Genomic DNA, 18,687 nt, shown 5'->3' with positions numbered 1-18,687 from the left:
TATGAATAAGGTTGTTTTTAGTGAGGGTACAAAATTCAAAATCACTTTGAACACTTTGAATTGACTTCATATCTTGATTCTAGAGTGGAAACTGTTTAAACATTAATGTGGCTCAACTCTATACCACATCTTTAATACAAATATAACCTATAATAAGCCTGGGGAAAATACAGTCATCAGATACTGGTGAGCAATGAGCTTGTATTTAAAAGTATTCACCTTGAGTCCTGTGTGCAGTTCTGAGCACCACCATATAAGGATTATATTAAGTTATTAAGGACCATCCAGAGGAAGACTGTGAAGGTACTTAAGTGTCTAGTGGAGGTCATATGAGGAGTGGATGAAATTACTTGGTTTGCTCAGCCTGGAGAAGAGGAGACTGGTGGTAGACAACTGCGATCAGCAACACCCTCATGAGGGGAAACAGAGCAGCAGGTGCTGATCTCTTTGTGGTGACAATGACAGGACCTGGGGGAATGAAGCTGTGTCAGCAGAGGTTTAGGTTGGATATTGGGAAGAGGTTCTTCACCCAGAGGTGGTTGGGCACGGCAACAGGCTCCCCAGGGAGGTGGTCACAGCACCAAGCCTGACAGAGTTCAAGAAGCACAGGGACAATGCTCTCAGGCACACGGTGTGACTCTTGCAGTTATTCTGTGGAGAGCCAGGAGTGGGACCCAATGATCCTTGTGAACCATAGACTATCCTGAGTTAGAACTCAATAATATCCCTTCCAACTCAGGATATGTATGATTTGATGATTCTATGATATATCTTGTGATCAGTCAGCTCAGATACTCTTGAATTTAGGAAGTGTTCCTGTGTGGATCCAACCTTGCACAGCACAACCTTTCCATATGTGGTTTAAAAGCATCTGCAGACAGAAAAAGCTTAACTATTTCTTTAGGTTTTTTGGGTTTTTTTTGCTACTGTGAATATCAGCACTGGCTGGTGGATGTTGTTCAGCCTCTATCTCTGGCAGGCTGCCCTGCTCCTTCTGTGAGTGGGTGTTAAAGCACATTCTTGCATCATGGAAAGAGGTATTACAGAAACTATTATTAAAAAGTAGGTGTCCTGATAGTTGGGTTGCAGACCTCCATTTAAACCACCCTGAAGCAAAACTGAAGATGTTTTAACTTACGCTATTTCTATGGTTTCCTTTTAGCACCTTATTAGAAAAGATGAATCCTTTACTCTCCTTATTAACAGCTAATCTGACCCTGATTATCCAGTGTGAAAACCACTGAAGAGACTGATTGTAAACATAAAGGCTTTATTTTGGCATACTGGACAGCAGAGAAGGACTCACTGAACTGAGAATCCATAGGAATGTGTCACATCCAATGGCCAACAGTAACATGAAAAGTTATTGTTCAAGGCAATCAAACAAAGCATTACAAGAAGAGAAATGTACACTTTACTATTTTTTTTTTCTTTTTCAGAACCACATAAAAAAGAAAAAATAATGGAATCTGGTGAATATTCTCTCATTTTTATCTTGCTTTTATACTATCCTAATATTTTAAATTCATTCTTGTCAAAAGTCAATATTTGATACTTTTAAATTTTTTTTACAGGAAAAACAACAAAGAAAGAAGCAAAAGTACACGGTAAGTCCTGTGATAACTGTAAGTTTTAGAGTCTCATCTATCTGGTTTGATTTTAAGTTGAGACAGGATTAGGTAAAGGGATAAAAAGATAAAGCCATGAATATAATTTTGCTGGTTTAATTAAAGTTACTTAAGCAATTGAATGGATGTGGAGCCACCATTCGGTCTTCTGGAATTGAGATCTAATTAAACTGAGAAGAGGAAGAGGGCAAGAATTATTTATTTCAGCTCCTAAAAGGTCTGTCTTTTCAAAGTTGCAGTAAATGGATGGAGAAACAAACACAAAATACAAGACTCAGAATGCGGAGGGTAGGAAAAAAATGTAGGCTGTTTAATTTCGAATTTTTTTATGCCAAGAACCCATGCATTTTATTGTTGCAACAAGGTGCTCTTGTTTCCAAGTGGAATCCACTTCCCCAGTTTATCCAAATTGGGAGAACATAGATTTTCTCCTTTCACAGCCAAGCTTGATGACTCATTCATCAGATGACTCTGTTTTCTCACATAGAAATTCAGAGCAAGAAATACCTACAGTAGACAGTCAATTTGTAGAAAAATTAATCTGTCCTTTTCTATAACGTAAAAACCTTATGTTTTTTATGAAGTACCACAGTATTTCAGAATGAAGGTGTGAATAATAAAAAAAAGAGAAATGTGGTACTTCAATCAATTTTAATTTAGTTAATGTGATTTAGATTATGAAGAATTAGACCGTTAATAAAAGTAAATAAATTAAACAGAGAAAAGATATAAAGGAAGACTTTTGGAACTGGATCCTCTGTATCAATTCTAGAAGTTTCAATAAATTAAAAAAAATAAAATTCCAAAAAAATAGAGAAAAAATTCCTAGCTTCTACAAATCACTAAAATTGTTAAAAGAACAATTCTATTGCATACCTTCCACCTAATATAAGCCCATTCTGGAGCCTATCTTACTCCTTGTCTCATCCTCATACTTTAAAATAGCAGAGCTATTGAAGCTCTGTATATAACTTATGTACTGGCCTTGTTTTCCACTGCTTTTAATCTGCAGGTTAATTAGTCATCTGCCATGAGACTATCTAAACAAGTAACATATGTGCATGTCAGTTTTTCTTTCCACAATAAATGAACTTCTGCTCTGCATAGGCAGGTAGCATATTGATGAAGAGAAGAGATTTTAGGATCAATTTTAATTTCTTTATTCATTTATGCAATTTGTTTCTGTGAATGTTTTCTTTTATTTTACAGCATCTGTGGAAACTCCAAAGTCAAAAGGTGAGCAATTTGATTTGTTCTGAAAATTGAAATGGAAGAATGCTGCTGTTAACTTTACTGTAACGAAAAAAAAAAGCTTCTTCTGAAAAAAACTTTTAACAGTATGACTTATTTTAAACAAACAGCCTTTTAAATTATGATGGTGTCTTCCTTGCTACATCTCAAAGCAGGCATCTTTTCCTCAGATTTTTCATAGACAAACTGTAATTCTCCAACAATATGAAATTCAGTTTCTAACCCTAACTCTAGCCATAGGGTTTTTGTGACAGAGAAGTAACCGATCTTCAACAGAGACATGACAAAAAACAGTATTTCTCTTTTTGCCAGTGTAATTGCAGGACAAACCCAGTGACTGAACAGTTGTTTTCTTTGAGGAGTCTAGGCAGTTTCACAGGCAGGTTCGGTGTAATAGTTTTTGCCTACCATTCGTACGTGAACTGTCGATGGCACAAGGTAGGAGGTGTGAGAGCATCAGTGCTTGCTCCAAAATTTGCTCCTTTCCACAAGGCACAGGGAACTGGGACTGGTGAGAAGCATCAAGGATGTAAATTCAAGCTGAATTTAGCTTTCAAATATAGCAAATATTAAAATGTTTCACATCAGTGTCTGGTTTTTACATACATACAATGTAAGTTACTAGCTCCAAATTGCCTTCAAGAACATTACAGCATTCACTTGTAACTTAAACAAAAATGGAAAATGGAATGTCAGGTTACAAACTACCCTTCACTTTTAGTCCATGTTTATTCATGTCAATGACCACCATACTCCTATATGCATTCCCTTTCAGACAAATGGGGAGAAAAAAGAGTTTTAAGAGGTTTAGTTAATTAAGGAAAAGTAGAAACATTGTATTTCCCTTATATAATATAGAAATAATTCTGTTATTTCTGTTGTCAAAAGAGCAGTCTCACAACTGAAAGTGTTGGCTTCAGCCATCTTAGTTTTAATACAGTATCAACCTAATATTGAACCTGAAATTGTTCCCCGGTGTCTAAGTAATGACAACTTTGTTTTTTTCTTCATTAAATAAAAATGAGTTGATTTTAGCTCTGGGGTAATTGTTGATTTCTTAAAAATTTCTTGTTAGCAAGTCATATAAATTTAACTTAATGTTGCTAATTTTGAAACTCAAACATAGCCTGTACTCCAGGGGAAAAATCATATTGATATTAAAATGTTACAGCTGTTCCTTTTGCCACTTAGTAAGAATCACAAAGGAATGTTGTTATTTTCTTCTATATTCTTTAGTGATGCAGACAAATTCTAGTAGAAGTTTAATAGTAGTTATTTAGTAGAGTTTAACCTTTCTCTAAGTCTGAAGAAAATCATTGCTTTTCAATCCATATTTTTTTGTTCAACATTGTTTCTATTTATTTGTTTGTTTCTCATTTTTTTGCTGTCAGTTCTTAGAGACTTAGCAGCTCTGGGCACAATATAATTTTCCATATTCAGTATGTGTTGGCAAATGTAAAATTTTTTAAGCATATTCGTGGAAGGCAAACAATTCTGTTCTGAAAAAAAAAAAAAAAGAAAATCTTTTTATGAATTTTTCTGTTTTGTTAATTTAAAAAAAATAATCTGCTTGCATAGGATGAGGTCTGGCCATTCCCACTAACATTTCTTTTGAACTATCAAACTCATATGGAGCTCTCTTGCATTTTCTCACAAGCAAGCTGAAATGTTTGCATTTCTCCGTATAACAGAACAATTCCTAAACCATAACATACACTTCTTAGGTTAATGGTTTATTGATGTTTCTGGTGTCGCAACGAGGAGCCCCTGACCTCAGGTTTCAGTGAGTGAAATGTTTTTTGTTTCCAGTGAGAATGATTTCTTTCAGTCTTCCATCACACTGAGCAAATATCTCAAAATAGCTTTAAAATCAGTGACATTTTAGAATGCATATTTTTGATGTGGATGCTAGTTATGCAACCTGACTCTTTTGGGATAAAAATATTCTAACAAATTTGATTGTAGCCTACAACTATTGAGACTGCAGAAATATTTGACTGATGAATTGCTCTCCTGGACACTTTCAGCATAAAACAATATCTGCTGAATTGTCTCTCATTTGTTTCCTAAGAGCTTATGATGGAATCAGAGAAACAATTATAAAGAAAATTGCCCATTTGATCTACATTATGCCAAGTTGTCAAGAATTTTGCTGAGAAATGACAAAATATATGTGGGAGTATTGCTCCATTTATTTAATCTATTTTCTGAAAGTATATTTTACTGAAAATATGAATCCCTGACAAATTTCTGATTTTGTCTTCATGTACATTTATTTTATTCTGTATTGTTTCCTGCAAGGGTTTTTGTGGGCTTGGTTTGGGATGGGGGGTTGTATTTCTTCTTTATTTTTTTTAGTGCCTGCCATTCTGCAGAGGAGAAAAATATAATACATTAGAACATTCACATTACTTAAGCCATATGGCTAAAAGATCAGCTTTTCAAATAGGGAATACCTGGACCAGGATCATTTTTCACAAAGAGATCATCTTTCAGGCTGCCATTCAGAAGTGGCAACGACTTAGAAAATGCCTGGTGGAAGGGATGACATCTTGACCTGCTCAGAAAATTTGTCTCTGTTCTGATAGAAACAGAGACAACCAACACTTCTGAATCTTATTCCAAGCACTGACTCTACATGGACGGGCTTACTATTTTTACAGACCTTCAAAGTACCAGCCATTACCTTGATGGTAAAAGACCTCTCAGCATCACAAGAGTAGCTCATACCTCTCTTCTGAAAAAGCAAAAGGAATAATGGAATGTCCTCTTTGTCCTTCCAGATACTGCTCTGCCATGTCTAGATGATGTTACTTGGCAACTCTGCTACTTGGCAGAGCTTGGAAGCTCTGTTCTGCCTCAGAAAGTTCTTCTTTACAAGCACTTATTCACTCATGGCAGTGGTGTTACATTACTGAATGACAGAATATATTATATGCATTATAAACATAATATGTTATACAAATATACATAATAAACACAAACTCTGCAATACAGAGTTACACACTGATAGCCAGAATACTGTTAATAGTACTGGTTGTTATAGCAGCCTCGATGTTTCTCAAGGATGCATGGGTCCTTCATGATAACCACACTTGTGGCCTACCACCACATATATTTGATGACTAAATACCTGATTTTCTCAGAAAGCTGTATTGCTCTTCTAGCTTGAAGTTCAGTATCCAGAAAAAAATACTTTTATTGCATTAGTATTCTGGCTTTCAGAAATTTTACAAACCAAAACTGCTTTTATTTCAGATAAAAAGGATAAAAATGTTTTGAAGAAAACAATAGTTCTCAATAACTAATTTAACTCTTTTCATAGCTGCTTTTGCAGTTTTAATGCTCAAAATATATTTGCATATGGGGAAAGTTTCTGGTGTCCCTTTTCATATGTTTCTTTCCATATTCAATTAGGCTTATTCTTAAAGATAATGACCAGTTCAGTAAACATTGTAGAAGCACTCTGATATTGATTTGCTCAGTGGAAGGGCTCAGTGCTTAGAGACATCTTGGCTTATCAGTGTCTAATTCATGGTTAGTATAAGTAGTAATGCTGATCTGGGCCCAGGTAACATGAATTTATTAATGGAAATATTAAGGGTCTTTGGTTTTCTCTGGGTCTATGAACACAAATAAAAAAATTAGGTAGTTGGATAGAAATGGAACACTCCCTTTTATTCTTTGAGGATCAATTCAGACGTATTTTCAAACTAGACTTTATTTTCAGGAAAATTGAAGATTATCTTTCATAAAATAAGCTCCCTGAGGTAACCGAGGTGCAGAAATGCAATATTTCACTGTTTACATGGAGATTGCTCACAAACACCTGCTCACATCACAAGGGAGTAATTGATGCCTGTGAGTGGGTTCATCCCAGTCAACATGAAGCAGTTCATCTGTTGATACCTGACTTTTCACTGAATCTCAGATTCAGGGAATCTGGGAACAGAAGATCATTCCTCTGGCCCCCATCCCACCAGCAGACTTGGCAGACAGGCCATAGCTTATTAGCTGAGCTGATCTGCTTGAGCCATCATGCCCAGCAGTTTCAGAATGCTCCTGAAAGGGTGTCCTGGTGGTGCCCCTGGCGCCAGACTTGCAGTCCAGGCAGCAGGAAAGCAGTGGGAGCACATAGAGGCACTTCATAGGTCCTTTGAATTCTCTAACTTTCTCAGCATAAATAATGATAACAGAACATGACCCTCAGAGTTTACTTTGTCTCTAAAAGCCAAACTCTTAATTTTCAACTGTGGTTTGTTCTAACAAAATGACAGGGTGAAATAACCAGCTGAGAGGTTGTTATATGTGCTAATGACCCCGAAGCTGCAATGACATTTTCTATACCCATCAAATGTAAATTAATTTTCACTGTCCACTTTACATCCTGCCACTTATGCTGATTGATCATTCTTTACACTACTTTCAAGCAATGACAGTGAAGCTGATTTTCTTAATGCCATTTTTTGTCTCAAACATTGTAAGGGTTTAAATTAAAGCAAGGATTTTATTTAGCATAATAGTTATTAATTATGGCTACAAAAGCTTGGTGTCACAGAAGTGAAGTGTTGGAAGTGCCATTTACAGATAAACATGTATATTTATAGATTTACAACATTTAAACCCAAATGATTCAATAAGAAATATATATAAGCTGTCCTAAAGATATAATGTTGTGCATCACCAAACCCGCAGTGTAAATTGCCAGAAACTATAAAAGATACCCATGTTTATGTGAGCAAAGTCTAATGGTACCTCTACCTGCACCACATCTTCTTAGATAGTTTCATCCTTAATATCCCTTGTCTCCCAAGATGTGTAAATGAATTTGCAAACTGCTTGTGAAGCTTGTGAATAAAGAATTGGATATGTCCATGTATCCTGATCTGAGCTGTTACAGCTGCTTCCCCTGGAGTCAGTAAATGTTAAGCAGCCCTGCTGCACAGGTGGTCTGGTTCAAGCTTCTTGCTTGCCCACAGAAATCTCAGTATTCAGAAGTATCAAGTTAGATGTCATAACATACACTCCATCTGTGGCCTGCTACCTTCACTGAGACGAACCATGTGCTTAAAACTGAGAATATGGGGCAAGGTTTTGCTGTGTTAGGGGTGAAGGGTAGAGGTTTCTGCTGGTGCAAACAGAAAACCATGCTTGCTTGGGGAACTCTCCAATGGCTGGACAAGGTAAAGACCTGCTTGTTTTGCCCTCTTCTCTGTTACAAAATATGTGCTGCAGTTTAGTCCCTCTTTCATCTGACATCACAGAATCATTGAATGGTTTGTGTTGAAAGGGACCTTAAAAATCATTTAGTTCCAAGCCCCCTACACTGGGCAGCCCCACCTTCTGCTTGATCAGATCTACTATTAATTTTCTGAAAGAAATTAAAAAAAATAAATCACTCTTCTTTCAGAGAGATAAAAAAATATCTATTATGTATTCATATCTTGGGGGAGAATCTTATGATTGGAAATCTTTGAAATCTTTTGACTCACAATAATGTGGAAGCATTTTAGAAGAGCTTCGTCTGATTTAACAACACCTCTGACTAGAAATCTTACTTAAACTGTATCTTTTTTTTGCAGCAGGACTTGAAAAAAAAGAAGGAAAAGCAACAAAGGCAGCAGTGCAAGGTAAAAATAAAACAAAACACATTGGCATTATCTCTCTTAAAGCACAATGGCACAGAAACAATAACCTCAGAGAGCTGGATGGCAGCACCCTTTAAACCTGCTAGCTCACCAATATTTTTTCAGAGTTCTGCTGTGCTTGTTAGAGCAACAGGGAATTTCCACTATAAAACTGGCTTCCACAAAACTGCCACCCCAACAAAAAGCTTCAGGTAGATGGCTGCCCACTTCAGATGAAGGGCTCTGTGCTGGGACTTAGTGTACCACTGATCTTACAAGAAGCTTCCTGCCCCTATAGCCTGGACAGGGATCAGCCTTTGCTACTCAGTCTGGGAGAGTAACTTCCAATGAAGAAAAGGGGCAGGGGCCCTCTCAGTCACAAAGGCCTACTGCAGAGAATCTCAATAACTTTTGAGACCAGAACTTGCAGAAATTTTTCACAAAAATCTTAGTATTGGTATGGATAGGGCATGAGTGGGAATGTCTGAGTGGGAGCACCAGAAGAAAGGCTGCAAGAACCACTTGTTGATGGCACATAGTTCAGAGGGACACAAAGTCTATATCCAGTGTCCCAAGCCAACAACAGCAGGAATACCAAGGAATGGCCTAACACCGAGGTCAAAACAAAATTCAGGACACTGAGTGAACACAAAGAGATAAGGACAGAGTCCTTAAACCATCTGAAGATGTGTAATTTCCTATTATTATTATTATTATTACTACCTTCAGCATTATATCCTGCATATTTGCTTCTTGCACACTTGTTATAAGCAATGCATTCTTTTTTAGGTTAGTATGGTAAGAAGCAAAGTAACAAAAAGGGGGTTTTAATCCCCAAAGTTTATCAGCTCAGATTTCCTTTATGTGATACACATCCTAGCTGCCTACTGAGGTGATGTTTGTATTTACTCATGCTCAAATTGGCAGCTAGAGCCCTGTTGATGAACTTGCCAGTAACCTTTAATATAAGGTGTAAGACATTTACTGGTGTAGCTTTGGTCAGTTGAGCTTTTACCCCTTTTATTTTCTCCAGTTTCTCAGCTTCATCTTTACTCAGAATTACTCAAGCCAGCACAGACACCCTGCAGCAGCTGTCAGCTGCTTGGTAGTTGTCATGGAAAATGTTATAATTAGGTGGGCCTTGGCCTAGATTTCAGTCATTCTTAGGCTGGGTATCTCCACATTATTTTCCACTGCCACACAAGTGCTTCCCCAGATATCTACACTGCTTCCCCTCTTTTAGTCTGTCTCATGCAGCAATGATGTGTGCCTGGTTGTTGTAAGATTTGTCCTTTCTGTAATATACCACCATTTGTTGGGATTTTATCTGCCAAACATTTTAAGTGTGCCATAAAGACCACAGACTGAGCAGCACAAACTATAGTTTCACGTGGCTGGTGTGGAGTAGGGTTTTCTAAACCACAGGTTGTGATACCCAAGAAACACAAAAGGGGGACAAACTCTTTCCCATGACAGCAGTCAGTAGCTGCAGTAGCACTGTTTTCCCATGCCAGCACTATCTAGTCTCTCCAAGTCAAAGGAATAAGAGCAACATGTAATGTCTGTCACAACTATTTCTGCAGCTACTTCCCAGTGCTGGCAGCAGCTCAGCTCCTCTGATGCACAGAAGTGAGCAAAAACACTTTCACACAGCAATTCCCTCTGCTTCTCTTTTCTGCACCATATATGTATGGAGCTGCTGCCAACACATTGATCACCCAAAGACAAACAAAGCAAAAAACTTTCTGGATCCTTTTTGAATATTACCACATACTTATATTACTCACAGAAGAGCACTTTGCATCAGGACACATTTCAAAAAGTAGAAGGATTCAGTCCTGGTCAAAACTGGGACTTGAAATCTAAGAAAAAAAAAGTATAAGGAGACTCGCAGGAAAATCTGGAGTCTTGGATTTGCTCAGCAATCAGGAAATAACTTCATTGTTGCAAACAAAGGTTTTAGTAATTATTTCAGCTTTGACCTCAAACCCCCACATCTGGAAACATGCTGAAATATTGTAGCAACATCTCAGTCCAATGGTCTTTTATTAGTTGTAAAGCCAAACTACAGGTAATAATTTTAATTGCTAAAAGATGAGTAAGAAGGCACTTAACTTTAACTCTTTGACCTATTTGTTTGAAAAAGTTTATGAGCAAATATCAGGTTGGTTTCCAGGAAGTTAATCCCTGCTACTGAGAATTAATATTTAAAAGAGATGATAAAAAGGTATTTTTTTTTTTTCTGGTAATATCCAATAGTGCTAATAAAGGAGACTTTCCCTCAGTTAAGGCAGATAGAGATCATGTCAGACTAGGGGATTTCATGTTTTTGTGCATGCATGAAAGGCAATAGGTGGGAAACATGAACTTTATTCACATACTCTGTCAAGAAATAGTGGAGGTCCAAGATATATTTAAGCATTTAGGGTCAACATGCATTTAAATATGTTTCAATTAGTTAATTATATTTTTAAAAATTTCTCATGTGAACATGTATTCTAATTTTTTTCTTTTCTCTTTTCATTTTTATTTCCCTTCCATTCTCTTTTAACAGATAAACCAAAGATGAAACAAGGAAGTAAGTTATAGTTTTACTCTTTAAAGTAACATCTTCCACAAGAGTTTGTGTAACTATACTCTTAATAATGGAGGTGTACAACAGCTTTAATTTCTTACTGGCAGGCTTCTGAAATTAAAGGCTTTATGTCAGGCTTGAAATTACTTATTTTGACTGGAGCTCTGTCTTCAGCTGTCTTCTTTCTAGACACTACTGAACTGAACATGAAACCTCTTGGGAAATTTTCATTACACATGAGCACAGAAGAGAAACTTTTTCAGTCTTCCCACTGAATTTTATTTCTGTTCACAGAATGTTCAGTGATTAACCTAATATTTAAAAATTGGAAATATTTTTTTATTAGGAATGTGAATATGTCTGAATACATCCACCAAATATGTCTACAGATATCTACAGTAAATTGTGTATTTTCTCATTTCAGAAATAAAGGACTGAATAATAAGACTGAATAATAATTTAGTGAGTACAAAACATGAACATCAAAGCAGGAGAGCAGTAGTAGTTTCTGAAGCAGATGTCTGAGGTGTGGTGAGAAATAGAAAAGAGGTTTATTTCAAAAAAAAATTGCATTTTTGACCTTGTTCAACAGATTTCTTTCCCAAGTCTTCTCCTTTAAAAATTATTGAAGTGTCTACTATTGCCTTTATAGAAACACAATATAGAAGGAGAAAAATAATGAAAAATTTCTCTCTTGAATTCAGTCCCAACAGAAGAGGACTTTCAATGTCAACAGCAAATGAGGTTTTTCCACTTGATGGCTATTTCTACCATAAATAAAAAGTTATTATTTATAGATTCCTTCAATTCAGATTCCCCAGGATCTCAGTTCATCTTAGTCAGATGCAAATACTAAACTATGAACAAGAAGTTTTATTGATATCATGATAAATTGCTATTGAACACAATCTATGCTTTATAATAAAGAGAAAATTTGTGAACTGTGTATCATTAAGGCAGTAAACAATTACCACTAAAACTACCTACTGTAGCTTATCCAAGTTTTGTGTCTAACTACTAAATACAACCTCCATCTCCTAAACACAAACTCCTCCTCATCAGGAATCTTGATTTCTTATCCTATGTGTAGAGACCAAGAGGGTCTTCCAACAGTTTCATTTAATATCTTCTGGCACTGAATTGTTGCTGAGTTTTTCAATAGAAGGAATTTTTGATTTATATGTGATGGAGAGCCTAGTATTTTTTATTTTTTCCAGAAAACCTCTGTTAGTATTTCTCAGATTACATGTATAAAACAGTTTAACCAGCAATCAGATGGTTAAATTACTTAAAATACAAGAGGCCAAAATCCAAGTCTCTGATATTTTTGAATAGACTGTTTTGGAACCATCTTATCTGCCTTCTTAATTTTGTGGCAGAAAGCTTTGGAGACCTCTCATCAGCCCAGAATAATGATCTCACATTTTGTCTGAAACCAAATTCTTGTTTTCCATCTGGTGCAAACCATTTCTTATGCTTTTTCCAGAGGACTACCCTTCCTTGAGGAAGGCTGGTGTGGCCTAGCCTTCTTCTCTACCTGTCTGTAGGCAGAAGGAAGGCAGCTCTTCACCTTCCTATTTGTCACTGCTATGTTGCTCACCCATTTTGATCATCATCTGTCATTTAAAAAAGAATAGATCCAATCAGAAAACTCTTGTCCTTGCTCAGCAAGAATGGGCAATCCCAGGTGAGGGAAGTAGGCCACAGTCAGCTCCAGTGAGTCAAATTTGGCAAAGCATCAGTTTTTACCTTTCTGGTTAAGAACACTGAAAAACTTCCCTTTGTCTCATACTAAGTTGGAGTTAGAAAATTTTAAAATTAAATCTACGATACTTAATCTACAAAACACATTTTATGGACTGAACTTTTTGAATGATACCTGGTTAATTTTGTATAAATCTTCCAATAACTCAATTTTTATCCATGTCTTTCAATACATAGTTTTTGTCTCTTGCACTATATATATGCTTCATTCTCCCCTCTGGTTAAATCTCATTGTTTCACTCAGCTGTGGTTTCTGCCTTTCACTTTATTGGTGTGACCGATTCTTTTACAGATCCTGGAAAAGAGAAAGAATTAAAATCTCCAGCTGCCACAAAAGATAAAGGTAACATAGCAGGACGAATTTGTATATAGCTGTAAGATCTATATGCATTTAAAAAAAAAAAACTAGCTTGAAATGCACTGCCATGTCATTTTCTAAGGTATGATTTAGTTAGGAATTTATAACCATAATACTATTTTGGTAAATTTATTATGAAACTTAATTGGCATGACCTGAATTAAAAGTGCAAAAAGAGCACTGGTTACACTAGTTATGAAAATTTAGAGGGTTAAACTCAGAATTTAGGAATGCTTGTTAGTATTTATTATGAGCTGCAAAGTGAAATAAGTTTTAAGTGACCTTTGTTCTTTCATCAAATTTAAGAAAATTTATGGTTTCACTTTGTGAGCATGCTAAGGCTGATGAAAATTAGTTTTGTGCTACACATTGAATTGGTATCTCGTGTCAGTTAGAAATCACAAATTATTCAATCAATCATTATTCTAGAGGCATTAGATGTTAACTTTTAACTTTCCAGCTTGAAGATTAATAAATTATTTTTACAGAACATGCTAAAGAAAAGGGAGAAAAGAATCCTACATCTTTAAAAGAAAAAGGTAAGAATACATAATAAAACATAGGACTTGCTAAGCCCACACAAAATAGAATGAAGATGGTAATTTTTTAAACAATCATTATCAGTCTTTCTCACTATAAATCTTAACCAATCAAAATTTAATTAGTTAAAATATTATACAGGATCTATAGCATTAAATAGTCAGGGAGAGGGGAATATAAATAGAATATATCAAGAAAATTAAAATTCTGAATTCTCAAAATTAATTAAATCAATATAATAAACCACTCTGTATAATAGTCAAGAGCCTTGCAAAGAAGGTCTGAACAATGCAAAGTCTTTAATAGGGGCCAGGTAAGAAGTTCTGACCTGAATATTTTCACAAATGTGTGAACATAATAAGAAGAAAGTAAGGTTTATGAGCACAGGAGTGGGAAATATGCTTTCTGTACTCCATAAAAGTTATAGCTAAAACCCCAGAGCTTCATCTAGTCAACCGCCTACAACATGAGAGGTGATCTGAATCTTTGGCAACTTGATTAGAATAGATAGTTAATTCAATTAAATTTCCTTTCATCAACTGTTTTATTGGGTGTTTTTTACACAGCTTATTTCTTCCCTCCTTTCTAGAAATAACTTTATTTGGAATAAGTTACTTATGGATAAGTCTTATTTGACTTTATCTTCAGAATAAAGAGATCTACCATATGTATAGTCAAAAGAATATTTATTTTAAGTTATAGTCTATAACTTCTATAAGTCTATAGCTATATATAAATAGATATGGTCTGCAATATCTAGACTTTAGTCTATAAATATTTCAAGTTACAGTCATTCTATGCAATTTCAAAGAAAGAACTGAATTAAGAAGTCAGTTCAAGCAGTATTGAAAGATGACAAAAAAACGTATAAAGCAAAGGAAGGATAATTTATTGCTAGATATATTTTCAAAATCCTAGAAGCTATGTTCATTCACTCACTTTTTTATTCAAAAATTTATATGATGGAAATCTTCGAATTCTATGGTGCATATATTGTTCTTCTGTGTGTGTTCCATTCCTAATGTACACATGCCCTATTTACCTGAGCTTGGATATCTGGACCAGAGCTGTATATCCAAACTCTATGGAGTCCTGTGGCCCTCTCCATAGACTGCCTATAATCTCTGTCTTCCTCATGGTGTTATGCTGGAAAATTAGAAGCAGCACTTGAGTGACAACTTTTCCCCCTCTTTCCCTGCATGGAATACATGTATTCAGCCTGATGCTCTTTTTAAAGGATTACAGGGAGGCAGGGAGAAGAGAAAAAAGAAAGAAGACCCAAATTTTTTTCTCTTTGATAAGAGTTTCTTAAGAGCAAATGAATAGTCTTTTGCCAACCCTGTAAAAGTTTTCATAGTGTGTCCTTTGTTGAGAGTGACCACGGCACTGTTTTTTGTCTCCTGCGCTCATGTTTAACATGTCAACAACTTCAATTACTAAGTTATTAGTAATTAGTAATCACAGGCCCTTCTAACATGGTGAAGGACCCACCCAACCTTCAGAAAAGAGTAGGCGGGAATTTATTTTAAATGTAAACACAGCTGAAAATTTGCTGCTGAATCTATCTGTAAAGACATCACAGGTTCTTGAGCAGCAGCACCGATGTCCAGCCCAGCTGAGCCTGTCCCTCAGATCCTGAGAGCTCTTGCTGATGCAGTCATCGCTCTTTCCCATAATAGGCATCAAACTGGCATGGTTCTGTGCCTGTGCCTGAAAATGAGGATGCTGATTAGTGAGCTGAAGAGCTCAGTTGAAAATATATTAGCATCAAAGACTATAGGGACAACTTATAAAGCTGTAGAGAGAAACTTCTAAAAACCTTGGCGCCTTTCTTAGCTGTGTATTATTGCATTATGGATTACTCTGCTGCAAAAACATATATTTAGTACTATTTGTCCCCCATTTCAGTCATCATATCCACCCAAATTTTAGTTCATAAATTAATCAAAGCCATTTGCATGTCGTTCCTTTCCCCTCTCCATCATGAACCAAACCTCATGCATGGGCCCTGTAAAGGTTATTGACCAGGTCACTGGGAAATTCACACTCTTGGCAACTTGGTGTTTCACAATTTTTTTCTTAAAGTGGATCTTTCTGGAAAATTCAAATATATCAAAGGACACAGGAAAGTAAGGATTTTTTAAGACTGCATATACTTCCTAATTCTGTATCTTGGGAGTTTGTTACTATTCATGTAAACTAAATAAAGGAACACTTCTAGGTGAAGTGTTAAATACTTGTGGTAATTAATGTGTGTCTGGCACCTTATGCAATAAAGGAGGTGTCATCACACTTCATTCCCTTTGAAGGATGAGGTGTTTGAATGAACAAGGAGGATATCCAGACCAAAAACCTTATCCTAAATCAGGTTATTTTTCATAAATTTAAGCATAGTGGTTTTATTTAAAGCAGAAAGAGGAAAAATAAATCCCTGCATTTGGACTTGTTGCTGGGATACTCTAAAGATCATAGTCCAACCCAGTTACTTTATCTATTTTATGAGGTGAATAAAATGTCTTGGAGCCTAATTTTATTAAGAGTAATTAAAGAGAACACTGGAATAATATATTTTCCACTTCTTAGTGATACAGGACATCTCAAGACTGAATTTATGACTGGTTTTTCAGTTCTTCCCTGCAGTAAAGAAGAGTAAAGATGCCCATTTGTACTCACAAATATGAAAACTGATTTTCTTTTGACATAAGCATATTCAAATAACTTGAAACCAATGAAACTCTAAGGTATAATTTGCCATGTGGTTTTTAGGTAGGTATTTTACCCAGCTAACCAGAGTAGATGTTCATTCATCCAGAGGGTATAACAGTGGCAATAAAAGTTTGTAATATTTCATATATAATTCCTCATTGAATTTTTTTCAGATATTTTCATTTTGCTGAGTTATTGAATTGACAGCATTTGTCCTGCATAGAAAACATAGATTCATTCTCACCCTGTGTTCCATGATTTATTTTCCAAATAAATGCTCTTGTTACTTCTTCTTTGCTTTTGACATGTCTTGGGATGTCTTTGAATCTTTTCTTATGTCAGCTATGTGTGGATAATAAACCTATTTATTTTTATGCACAGATTGACAGGGGAAATAAGTCAGTAGTGTGTATTTCTTTCTTGCCATATACATTATAGTATACTGTCATTAAAGAAACAAATGAGCTGATTTGCACTTGCTGTGAAATACTTGTGCTTCCTTTAAAGCAAAAGTAACATGAAATAATACCTTGCCTGTGGCACTTTTTATCTTAACTTGTAGCATACTTTTTTCTTCCCCTTAAAAATGGACTTACAGTGTGAGCAGTAGCAGTTCACATTTCTGTCTATTTCCATTTATTTGTTATTGTCATTTGCATGAGAACTGTACGTTTATCCTGAGGATATCACACACTGCTGCTGCTTCATCATTCCATACCATCTTCCTAACCTGACCCAGCTTCACCCCTGGAGTAGAACACAGGAGGAAAGCATTATGGTGAAAGTTACTCAGTGAGTAGCTGTTTAAACTTCTGAAAATGAAAACCTTCTCCCTGGAAGAAAAGCAGAACTGGTGATATCAGTATTCTTGACTCAGCGGCTGGGGAACTTGGTGCACCACGTAATGTGTCCTGCACTGAGAGTTGCATCCAAAAGTTGTAAGAGTCAAAAGTGCTGAACCTTCTTTAGGAGCTACATGTTATTGAAAATCTGAGGGAGATCTGCTACATGGATGGCAAAAAACCAGCATGGATATATGGCACATTACACACCAGGCCAAAGATTTGTGGCTGCAAGAGTGGCTGCTGATCACTGAGATCACCAGCGTGCCCAAAGTGAAGTGCTCAAGTGAGGCAGCTGTTGCCTCAAATCTTTCAATATAATCAACATAGAGGCTATTTCCAAGGATTTCAGGCTTGACACTAGAAGTTTTCTCTCAGTCCCCTGAAGAAGAGTCCACCTGCTGCTGTGAAAATCAGGCTCCTAACTTCATGTCTCCCTGTGCAGCATGGTTTCTCCAATAGCTTCAGCCACCCTGGAAGTGAATTTTTTCGGTTACAATTCACACTAAATCCAGATGGATAAGTGGGATCGCTTCCTGGCACCATGGCAGCCACAAGGATGTTCAGAGTTAAAATTATTTTGTAAAGGATCTTCTTTTAGCTTTTTCTGGTTTACTGAAAATTTGGTTTACTTTCATTTGGAATAAATGGCATGGTGTTTCTAGATGCTTTAGGTGTTTTAGGTGCTTTATCCTGTCAGATGAAATGCAGCTGGCCCTATTTAGCATTCTGCAGGCTGTGATATTCTCTCACTCAAACCAAATTCAAGCTTATCCAATTATTTCCTCACTTTGGAAAAAAATATTTTCTCCTAATTTCCCTCATAAATACACTTAAGATGTCAAGAGACTGTTGCTTGAAAGAAATATTTAAACATTAGTTGTTTACACAACAGTGTATGCTTTTCCTGAGCTTGCTGACCCCGAATACATATTCCCTGAAGGACTGAGGCAAAAGATAGAGAAAGCAGAAACTGTCTTCATGAAGCTTTGGATAAGAACCAAAGAATTCCTAATCCTGTGTCATTGCTTGAATTTTCCTCTTCTAATTTCTCTTTTCTATGTGTTCTCTACAGACAGTCACCAAAAGCAATTTCTATTCTTGCTTTTGCCACTTACACTATTGTACCTTAAAAATATGAGACAATCTCCAGAGAGAATGTAAAGAGAGGTCAGGCTTGCATCTATTCATGTTCACAATTTTAATCTTAGTTTTTAAATATTTATTTAAATAACATAACTTAACAGAGTCTTCTGTTACATATAGAAGGGTACTCCTATCTTCTAAGTCTCAGAAACATAATTATCTCCCTACAGATTCCCTGAAAGGGAAAAATCCCAAGAATCCAGAGAGCTTAAGAGAAAAAGGTAAGTGAAGAAGTAAGAAATCCAGACCT

The 18,687-nt window shown here is 36.0% G+C and overlaps 1 protein-coding gene across 32 annotated transcripts in view; it reads left to right on the top strand.

Annotated features, from left to right (window-relative positions):
• The window catches only part of TRDN (triadin), a 232,834-nt gene that overhangs the window by 148,891 nt on the left and 65,256 nt on the right, over window positions 1–18,687 (top strand). For 22 of the 32 annotated variants that reach the window (XM_086876943.1, XM_086876924.1, XM_086876942.1 and 19 more), the window contains 8 exons: window positions 1,440–1,472; window positions 1,575–1,607; window positions 2,838–2,864; window positions 8,462–8,509; window positions 11,061–11,084; window positions 13,138–13,188; window positions 13,692–13,742; window positions 18,608–18,658. In XM_086876943.1, the coding sequence (XP_086733069.1) occupies window positions 1,440–1,472; window positions 1,575–1,607; window positions 2,838–2,864; window positions 8,462–8,509; window positions 11,061–11,084; window positions 13,138–13,188; window positions 13,692–13,742; window positions 18,608–18,658 (318 nt within the window). The remainder of the gene's footprint in view (window positions 1–1,439; window positions 1,473–1,574; window positions 1,608–2,837; window positions 2,865–8,461; window positions 8,510–11,060; window positions 11,085–13,137; window positions 13,189–13,691; window positions 13,743–18,607; window positions 18,659–18,687) is intronic. The other 10 variants (XM_086876941.1, XM_086876931.1, XM_086876937.1 and 7 more) reach the window with 3 other exon arrangements.

The sequence above is a fragment of the Cyanistes caeruleus genome, chromosome 2 (genome assembly GCF_971803275.1).
Source record: "Cyanistes caeruleus chromosome 2, bCyaCae1.hap1.1, whole genome shotgun sequence".
Lineage (NCBI taxonomy): Eukaryota > Metazoa > Chordata > Aves > Passeriformes > Paridae > Cyanistes > Cyanistes caeruleus.
This window is presented reverse-complemented; position numbering and strand designations above follow the sequence as displayed.